Source organism: Neophocaena asiaeorientalis, unplaced genomic scaffold (assembly GCF_003031525.2).
Source record: "Neophocaena asiaeorientalis asiaeorientalis breed wild unplaced genomic scaffold, Neophocaena_asiaeorientalis_V1.1 scaffold91, whole genome shotgun sequence".
NCBI classification, from domain to species: Eukaryota; Metazoa; Chordata; class Mammalia; order Artiodactyla; family Phocoenidae; genus Neophocaena; species Neophocaena asiaeorientalis.
This window is the reverse complement of record NW_020173198.1, coordinates 799716-809460: the sequence shown is the minus strand read 5'-3', so window position 1 is coordinate 809460 and position 9745 is coordinate 799716. Positions and strand designations below refer to the sequence as shown.

Sequence of the window (9745 nt, the reverse complement as noted above, 5' to 3'; positions counted from 1 at the left end):
AGCACAGGCTCCGGACGCGCAGGCTCAGCGGCCATGGCTCACGGGCCCAGCTGCTCTGCGGTATGTGGGATCTTCCCGGACCAGAGCACGAACCTGTGTTCCCTGCATCGGCAGGCAGACTCTCAACCACTGCGCCACCAGGGAAGCCCCAGGGAACTCCTTTTAAATTAATGTGCCAACCTCCCTCTCCCTTCTGGTCTTAGCCACTATTCCCAGAGTTTGGGATTTTCCTCTCCCTGCTTTTCACCTGACTCCTGTTCATCCTCCAGGTTGGAGCTCAGACAAGGCCCATCCAGGAAAGCATCTCTGACCCCCAGTCTGAGTTAACAAGCCCTCCTGGGTACCACTGAGGATCCCACCCTTGCATGGATCTCGCTGTGATGTTATGTCATACGTGCTGGTCTCTGTTTCTAGGCTGTAAGCTTATGAGGGCAGGGACCATAATTCTCCACCTTCTCCACATGTATCCCCAGCACCTGGTACAGTTCATGGCCCACAGAAAGCGCTCAGCAAGTCTTTATTGCATGAAAAAATGAAAACAGAACATTTGCGCTTCTCTCATTTTCCGTCTTCCATTCCCCCTTCTGCTTCAAGTGACGTCCGAAGCTCTGTCATGTACGATCTGGCATTGGACCCAGGTCGTCTGATTTCTCGTGCCATTTTTGATGAGACCAAGAACTGGACTTTGACTCGAAGAAAAACCCTAGGGTTGGGAGAGCACTGTGACACCATGAAGCTGCTTCTACCAGTGAGGACTTTGGGTTCTGGGAAAGGGAGAGGGAGGCAGGAGCCCAAGGCTAGCCTCTGGCATCTCCACTCCCTGCTGAGTGAGGTGGGAAGGGTGGGCGCCTGCAGCTGGAGAGGGGAAAGTCGGGCCTGAGGAACCTGGCTCCACAGCGTGGATGGGGTGCTCTCTGGACAGCGGGGCATGGATGCAGTGGAGGAGAAGCCCGAGTAGTAGCAAGTAAGGAGGAGGAGAACGGGTTCTTGAATGCCCCTTCTCCCTCAGGACTGTGCGGAGGACTTGGGGAACCCCATCACCCTGCGACTCAACTTCTCCCTGGTTGCGGAGCCCATCTCCTCATCTCAGAACCTGCGCCCTGTGCGGCTGTGGGCTCACAGGACTGCTTCACTGCTTCTGTGAGTCTTCCGATGAAGTCCCAGGGATGTGCTGACTTTCACTGTGTCTCCATGTGCTTAAGAGCCAACAGTGGCTCCCACCAAACACTTCAAATCTAAAATGCTTCCACCCAGTTACCGCAGCCCCGCCCAGCTTGGATCCCTACACACATCCCAGCTGGTTATCCACTTCACTCCAACATAAACTCTCTGGTTCTCATTCTGCAGACCCTTCCCAACTTTTCTCATTTCTATCTCTGTGCCTTTGTCCATGTCGTCTTTCTTCCTTCCTTCCCTTCCTTCCCTTCCTTCCTTCCTTCCATTTTCACCTTACAATTCCCTTATTCTTTCAGAGGAGGCACTGTCAAGGGATCATAGGTACCTAGAACTGCTCAGAGTTTTCCTAGTAAGGGCACATAATAAACAGATTAAGACATTGTTTGGCCGTTGATCTTTACATCCTTCCTGTATGCCATATTTCTTATTTGGAAAACATCACCTTCTCTCCACCTCAAAGATCTCCTCTAGTCCCCAAAGCCCCAGTCTGATCTCCCTCTCTTTTGAACACTACACTCAGCGTCTGTCACCTCTTCTCTGGCCTCCTGTTGTGTCATGGTGATACCATGCCAAATATCATGTTTGACTGGACTCATAGCAATCTGTGTCTACTTCTGTGGCTCCTTTGGTATTGAAGGTTCCTTGAGTGCAAGAACCGTGTCTCATTCACCTGTAGTTCCCACCTTTCCTGACCCAGAACCTGTCCCATCATTGACAATCTGTAATGTTTGCTGAATGGTTGTTCCAGTGAGTGTTGGATTTGACTCCTCAGCTAAGCTTTCTGTTCCTCGAAGCCTAGGATCTTGTCTTATCTTCCCTTTATATTCTAACTGCCCCTCCCTCATTGCCCTACTTGCCAGTGTTTAGCACAGCGCTGGGTGCAGGGTGGGTGCTAATACTCAACGTCGATGAGTGATCCTAATGAGGGGATTGGAGATGGCTTAAGACACGGATGGGAAGAGAATATACTGTTTTGCTGCAGCTCCCCTTTGAGAAGAACTGTGGGCAAGGGGACCTGAGTGTCAGCCTCAGCTTCTCAGGGTGAGTGAGCTCTATCTCCTTTCATAGCCAGACACTCAAGCTTTTGGGTCTCCCATCCTCATAGGATGAGAAGTCCTTGTGTTTCCCTTTGGCTCTCCTTCTAACAAAGAAATGCTTTTGATGGGACAGTTATCAGCCTGTAGCTCATGCGTTCCCACAGCCCTGCCCCTGCCCCTGATTCAATTCCAATCTACTTCCTTGAGTCTCTGTCCCAGTCTTGTCCTTCCTTGTTCAGCCTGCAGACCCTGGTGGTGGGGAGCTGCCTGGAGCTCAATGTGACAGTGACCGTGTGGAATGAGGGTGAGGATTCCTGTGGAACTGTGATCAGCTTCTACTATCCAGCAGGGCTGTCCTATCGACGAGTGTTAAGAATCTAGATAAACAGCTCCCTTGGGCTCTAGTGGCTGGGACCGTTCTCCTGCTCTGGTTTATAATAGGTTCCTCTTAATTTCTTCTGTAATGAAATATAAACACACACACACACACACACACACACACACAAGTGCATAAGGCATATGTATAGTTTAATGACTAACTATTAAGCAAAAGTGTATGTAGTTAACATCCGGGTCAAGAAGTAAAGCACTGCTAGCACCTCCAGGAGCCCTTTCAATGTGCGCCTTCCCTCATCCTAACCTCACACTCTTCCCAAAGGTAATCACTATTCTGACTTTGCAATGATCAGTTCCTTGTATTTCTTTATAGTTTTACCACCCATAAATACATCTCTAGATAATACTGTTGGGTTTTGCCAATATTTGAACTTTATATGAATGGAGACATGTTGTATGTTCCTTTTTTCCTGCAAGTTTTAAATTATAGTTGATTTACAATCTTATATTAGTTTCAGGTGTACGACATAGTGATTCAATATTTTATAGATTACACTCCATTTAAAATTATTATAAAATATTGGCTATATTCCCTGTGCTGTATAATATATCCTTGTATCTTATCTATTTTATACACAGTAGTTTGTACCTCTTAAACCACGACCTGTATCTTGCTGCTGCCCCCTTCCGCTCCCCACTGGTAACCACTAGTTTATTCTCTAGATCTGTGAGTCTGTTTCTGTTTTGTTATATTCACTCGTTTGTTTCATTTTTTAGATTCCAAATATAAGTGATAACAATGTTGTATGTTCTTTTGTGTCTTTCTTCTTTTCTTCAATGTTATGCTTGTGAAATTCATCCATGTTGTTGCTTGTGGCTATGGAATATTTTCACTACTATTTAGAATCCCTTTGCATGACTAAATCACAATTTATTTACCCATTCGATGATCGATGGTCATTTGAGTTGTTTCTGATTTTGGCCATGACTATTCTTGAACATGTATCCTGGTGCCCCTACACATAATATTTGGAAAGTATATACCACATGTGGAATTGTTGGATCATTGGCTATGTGTATCTTCAATTTTAATAAGTAAAGCCAAACCATTTTCGCCTATTTACACTTCCATCAGCAATGTATGAGAATTCCTGTGGCTTTACATCTACCCTGACACTTGGCATTGTCAGACTTTTAAATTTTTGTTGACCTGGTTGGTGAGTAACTATATTTCTTTGCAGTTTTAATTTGTATTTCTCTAATGAGGTTGAGCAACTTTTCATTTGGACTTCTTGGTTGTTTGGATTTCTTCTTTTAGGAAGTGCTTGTCCAACTCTTTTTCTTATTTTTCTACTGAGTTGTCCATCTTTTTCTCATTGAGTTGTAAGAGCTCTTTGCATATTCTGGTTACTCGTCCTCTTCCAGTTATATGTGTTCAAATATCTTTTCCATTCCTACTGCTTGTCTTTTCAGTCTCTTTATAGTGTCTTTTAATAAATAGATGGTCTTAATTTCGTTGTGGTTGATTTTCATCAAAATTTTCCTTTGTATTTAGTGTTTTATGTGTGTTTCATGTTTAAGAAATATATCCCTACTCCAAGGTTATATATAAAGACATTCCCTTATATTATCTTCTAAAAGATTTCTAATTTTGCCTTTTCACATTTGAGTCTTTAATCCAGTCAGGATTTATTCTAATGTATGGAGATTTGTAGGGATCCAGTATTTGCTTGTTTGTTTGTTTTGTATGGGCCAATTTTCCCAGGACCATTTACTGAAAACTTGTCATTTCCCCTACTGCTTTGCAATGCCACCACTGTTATACATCAAGCCCATATATACATGTGGGTAAATTTTTAAAAATTCTTTCTCCTCCTCTGGAAGCAACCCCATCAGCATCCCCTGCGCCTGGCATGTGAGGCAGTGCCCACTGGGAATGAGGGCCTGAGGAGCATCAGCTGTAGCATCAACCACCCCATCTTCCAAGAGGGCACTAAGGTCAGAGCTTCCCCCCAATCCTCATCACTCTTCTCCCTCGTCCTGGCCCATTTCCTTCCCTCACTCCACCATGGCCTTCCCTATCCCCAACCCTTCTTTCTTCCTCCCTCAGGGCACCTTCATAGTCACATTTGATGTCTCCTACAAGGTCACCCTGGGAGACAAGTTGCTTTTGAGGGCCAATGCAAGCAGGTGAGCCCCGGCCACATATGGTGTGTCCCTCGCTCTCCTTTTTCATGCCCCAGCCAGAAACTCCTCTCCTGGATTCCTTCCCAACCAGTCACCCCTCTCTCCCTCCAGTGAAAATAATAAGCCTACATCCAACAACACTACCTTCCAGCTGGAGCTCCCAGTGAAATATGCTGTCTACACAGTGATCAGCAGGTACTTAATTCCTGGCCCTCCCTTTGGACCTTCCTCCAAGCCTAGTACCTCCCACTGCAGGCCAGCCTGCTCTTTTGAGGATGGGTATCTAAGCTAGCCACTCTGATTCCCCACATGGCGATTCTTGTGACCAGCCATATATTTATACCATAGCACCATATCCCACAATTCTTGGTTCTTCTCTGACGAACTGACCTGCTGGTGGGACACACATACCTTGCCACCACTGTGTATCCTCTTCTCTCTCTCCAAGATGCAGGTTTCCTTTAACATGAAGCCAGTTCCAGCCTTTGTGCTAAACACGAATACGCTGAACTGAAGCTACTAGATTAAGACTGAGGCTTTTCTGAGCACTCTGAAGTGGGGAGCTTGTGCCCAACAGGATATGGTCTGTCACCACACAGAGTGAAGAGAAGGTCAGGTTTTCACAAAACTCAGAGGACAGCAGAGATGTGAGAAACTGTTGGGACGGTTTTTAAGAGCCCAGGGCTGAGCAGCCCACAGGAAAGGCAAGTGTAGGGCTGCTGCTCTGGGTTCTAAAGGTTGGGGAAGGGGCCAGGCTGGGAGCAGGACAAGGAGCCCCACCCACCTGGCTAAATTCCAGAGGCTTTAGAGTTGATCAGAAGCTTACAATATTGCCATGGGACAGAGTTTGCTGCTGCTGTGCCAATTTTTAGGGGAACTAGAGAGGGGGTTCAGGCAGTGTCATTGCCTTCCAAATTCCATGTGTGAATTTCCCCTTCTATCCATGGGAAAACACTGACATTTACAATAAGAGCTCACTGTCATATATACTTACGATATGCCAGGCCTTGTTTTAAGTACTTTACATGTATTTACATTTATTTAACCACTCTATTAGCTCTGTGATATAGCTATTGTAAATTTATTTATTTATTTATTTTTGGCTGCGTTGGGTCTTCGTTGCTGCGCACGGGCTCCCTCTAGTCGCGGCGAGCGGGGTCTACTCTTCGTTGCAGTGCGCGGGCTTCTCCTTGCGGTGGCTTCTAATGTTGCGGAGCACAGGCCCCAGGCTCGCTGGCTTCAGTAGCTGTGGCACGTGGGCTCAGTAGTTGTGGCTCCTGGGCTCAGTAGTGGTGGCTCGCAGGCTCTAGAGCGCTGGCTCAGTAGTCGTGGTGCACGGGCTTAACTGCTCCGCGGCATGTGGGATCCTCCTGGACCAGGGCTCGAACCTGTGTCCCCTGCACTGGCAGGCAGATTCTTAACCATTGCACCACCAGGGAGGTCCTGATATAGTTATTGTTATACACCTTTTTGCCAACAAGGAAATCCAGAGGTTTTTACCCCTGTCGTTCAGCTGGTAAGTGGCAGAACCAGGAATCAAACCCAGGTGGTTTGGCTCCAGAGCTGTGCCCATGGCCATATACTACGTGCCTCTCCAAGGATGGGAGAAGCTGAGTGATTTACTCAAATTTGAAAAGAGGTTTAGAACTGGAAGATTTTAAGGTGGGAAAACTGAAGCAGAGAGAGAAAGGGGTAGGATGGGGAGCGGCGAGGAAGGCTAGTATACTAAGTGGAAAAATAGATTTTAACATTCATGGCACTGCTACAAACCTCATCACAAGTCTGTTACAGGCATTATTGTTAGCATCTCCGTTTTCAAGAGGGAAAAACTGGCCCAGAGAGGTTAAGGAATTTGCCTTAAGTTACTCAGGTAGGAAGCGGTGGATCTGAGATGTGAACCCAGGTGGTCTGGCCTATGTGCTTAATCACCAAGCTGACAGTCACATCTGTGGGAAAACTGCGGGGCCCATGGAGTTTCTGTAGGGCTGGCCTGGCTTCTGCACACTAGTTGCTGGTGAAACCTGCAGGTCCCTCTGCTTGTCTGCCTGATTCCACTGAGCCCTTAGTTGTTAAACCCTGGGAAGGCAGGGATTATGGCTTGTTAAATGTTGAATCTCCAGAGTCAAGCACACAGCCTAGCAGATGATGAATGTTGACTAAAGGAGGCCATGGATGGATGGATGGATGGAAAGAAAGCCACCTGCAGCCTGGAGCATTTATGTCCACTCTGTGGGCTTGTGTCCACACACCATCTTTCCTCCCAATTACTTAACTGCCCCAGGAGAGCCGGATCTATTTTCTTCATTCCCATCATGGAAGGGCTTGCACCCCACCTCCAGGCCTTGGTTCCCTCAAGTCCCCTTAGGGTTATTTGCTCTGGCAGCTGCCTCTGCAAGCATTACGGGGGGCCAACCGTGTACCTAGTAGAGAAAGCAATGGGAACGCCTTTTTCCCATGGGAAATGTTCAGACATCACGAGAGGTCATGTTCAAGTTGGGCCTTGAAGTGAAAATTTCCAGAAGGGGAGTGGGTAAGGACATTTCAAGCAGGAAGAAAAAGAGCTTGAGCAAAGTCATGGGGAGAGGAAAGGGCCGGGGTCTCAAGGGACAAGCTAGCAGTTCTGGGGGATGGGGGAAAAGGCCACGAAGGAGAGGAGCTGAGGCTGCACAGTCACAGGGGGACCATCATCGCTCCCCTGGGTCATCTGCTGGGCCCAACAGAGGCCTCAGCACAGGCTGGCGTGCAACTGAGGATGGTGCCAGGGGTGTTCTTCACCAACAAGCCCTCTCTCTCTCCAGGCAGGAAGAATCCACCAAGTACTTCAACTTTTCAGCTTCTGACCAGAAGAGCAGAAAAGAGGCCGAGCATCGATATCGTGTGAGAGGCCAGGGACTATCCACGTCTGTCCCTCCCATGTGAACGTAGGAAGCTGGTGGGCAAGGATGGAGAGGAGTCGAGGGCTGAAGCCAGGAGAGGTGGCGGGGGATTTGGGATGCTCCAGGGACCACAGTAATGTTTTGTCTCTACTTTCTGCAGGTGAGTAACCTGAGTCAGAGAGATCTGGCCATCAGCATTCATTTCTGGGTCCCAGTCCTGCTGAAAGGTGTGGCTGTGTGGGATGTGGCTATGGTGGCCCCTTCATGGGTGCCTGTCTGTCTTTTGTCACTCTCCAGGGTCTGATCCCACAGTGCCTCATATCCTCTCACGAGTGGACTGTGGATCCTTCTACGGCTATTCCCCTCACTTCCTAGAGTCTCCCCTGTGTGTCAGAGAGGGAAACTCCCCAGCAACCTGACTTCCAGACCCAGATTCCAAGCAGTCTCGTGCTGGTGAGAAGGATCCCACTGCAGAACGAGCTAGGAGCTGGGGGATCCAGGGAAATGTACTGCTAGCTGTATCACCATGTTTACGTTCTGTGATTGTCCATCTATTCCCCACCCCAAATGTGATAGATTTCATTTTCTCTTGTGGTTCCTCCTTAAGTGAAGACCCTCCTCAGTTTCATTCCTCTCCTGTCCCCAGGACTGCTCCACTGCTGCCTGCCTGAGGTTCTGCTGTGACATCCCCTCCTTTGGCATCCAGGAGGAACTTGACTTTATTCTGAAGGGCAACCTCAGCTTCGGTTGGGCCAGCCAGGTGTGTCCCTTCCCAGACTCAGGTGGGGCCTGATGTGTCTGTGCCCACCTCAAGCCAGGATGTTTCTCTAACCCCAAGCCCTCCCCAGAGCTAGTTCCCAGCCCTCCCCTTCTTTTTTGTAGACTTTGCAGAAGAAGACATGTGTCGTGAGTGTGGCTGAAATCATTTTCAACAGATCCGTGTATTCCCAGCTTCAAGGACAGAAGGCATTCTTGAGAGCCCAGGTAGTGACCATGTGGTAGGCAGTGACCAGGCTGATCAGAGAGCTCCTGGTGCTAAATCTGTGATGATGGGTGGGGGGCTTGCAAGCCTGGAGGGAGGAAGGATGGAGGTCCCTAGGCAGGCAACTGTTCCTAAGCCCATGAGTGCTTCTGTATCTCACCCCTTGGAGCAGAGACGGATAAAGAAAGGGAGGGAGTTAAAGATTGGGAAACTGGGAGGAGTCTGGAAGAGCAAGAGGCCTGATACTTTCTGATCCCCAAATCAGGTGGAGATGGTGCTAGAAGAGTATGAGGTCTATAACCCCATCCCCCTCATTGTGAGCAGCTCTGTGGGAGGACTGCTGTGCTGGCTCTCATCACAGCTACACTGTACAAGGTGAGTGCTTTCATGTCACTCTTGACACCACCAGCACCCAACCCCAGCCCTCCCACAGACAGGAGGGTATAGCAGGAAGAACTCAGACAGTGAAGTCAGGCAGGTCCGGGTACACATTTTTGCTCTTACTCGCTGTACAATGTCAGGCAAGTTGCTCAACCTCTCTGAGGCTCTTTCATCATTTTCGAAATGAAATCATGCCTACATCATAGAGTGACTGAAATGAGACAAACATGAGGCCAGGGTATGCAGAATCTTTGCTTTTCTGCTATGGATGATGTGTACGGCTACTGAGCTGGGCACAGAGAAGACACTCAGTACGTGATAGCTGTTGTTCACATAAGTGTTCTAGCACACAAATACAAGTCAGTTTGTCTTCCTTCTTCTGTCTCAGCTTCTTCCTACTCCCAACTTCCTACCCTGCCCTCTGATCCAGATTTTCTGATTTATTTCCCCTCACAGTGTGGCTTCTTCAAACGTCAACACAAAGAAATGATGGGTGACAACCTTGAAGACACTGTCACATTCAATGGGGACTATCTCAGCTGTGAGGCCCCCAATCAGCCTTTGTCCTAAGAATCCACTTTCCCATTTAGCTGTACCCCCATGGGCTGACTTCCATGGGAATAACTTCTGTGTAGATCTGGACTGGCCTGAGCAACTTGCCAGGTGCTAAGCCATCTTCCCAAGGCATCGAAAGGTTTTTATATTTTTACATATCTACCAGACTTCTTCAGTGATGACCCACTTTTTACAGAAGCGGGCGTGATGCCAGC

The 9745-nt window shown here is 48.0% G+C and overlaps 1 protein-coding gene across 1 annotated transcript in view; it reads left to right on the top strand.

Moving 5' to 3' along the window:
* Positions 1 to 9545, top strand: part of ITGAD (integrin subunit alpha D) — a 23498-nt gene extending 13953 nt beyond the window's left edge. Inside the window, 16 exon segments of the mRNA XM_024744329.1 lie at positions 595 to 748; positions 1010 to 1103; positions 1106 to 1140; positions 2159 to 2217; positions 2453 to 2579; positions 4434 to 4547; positions 4660 to 4739; positions 4848 to 4931; positions 7535 to 7613; positions 7773 to 7880; positions 7988 to 8065; positions 8259 to 8372; positions 8495 to 8596; positions 8860 to 8935; positions 8938 to 8969; positions 9432 to 9545. Of these exon segments, the coding sequence (XP_024600097.1) occupies positions 595 to 748; positions 1010 to 1103; positions 1106 to 1140; positions 2159 to 2217; positions 2453 to 2579; positions 4434 to 4547; positions 4660 to 4739; positions 4848 to 4931; positions 7535 to 7613; positions 7773 to 7880; positions 7988 to 8065; positions 8259 to 8372; positions 8495 to 8596; positions 8860 to 8935; positions 8938 to 8969; positions 9432 to 9545 (1450 nt within the window).
* Positions 9546 to 9745: the final 200 nt, after the last annotated feature.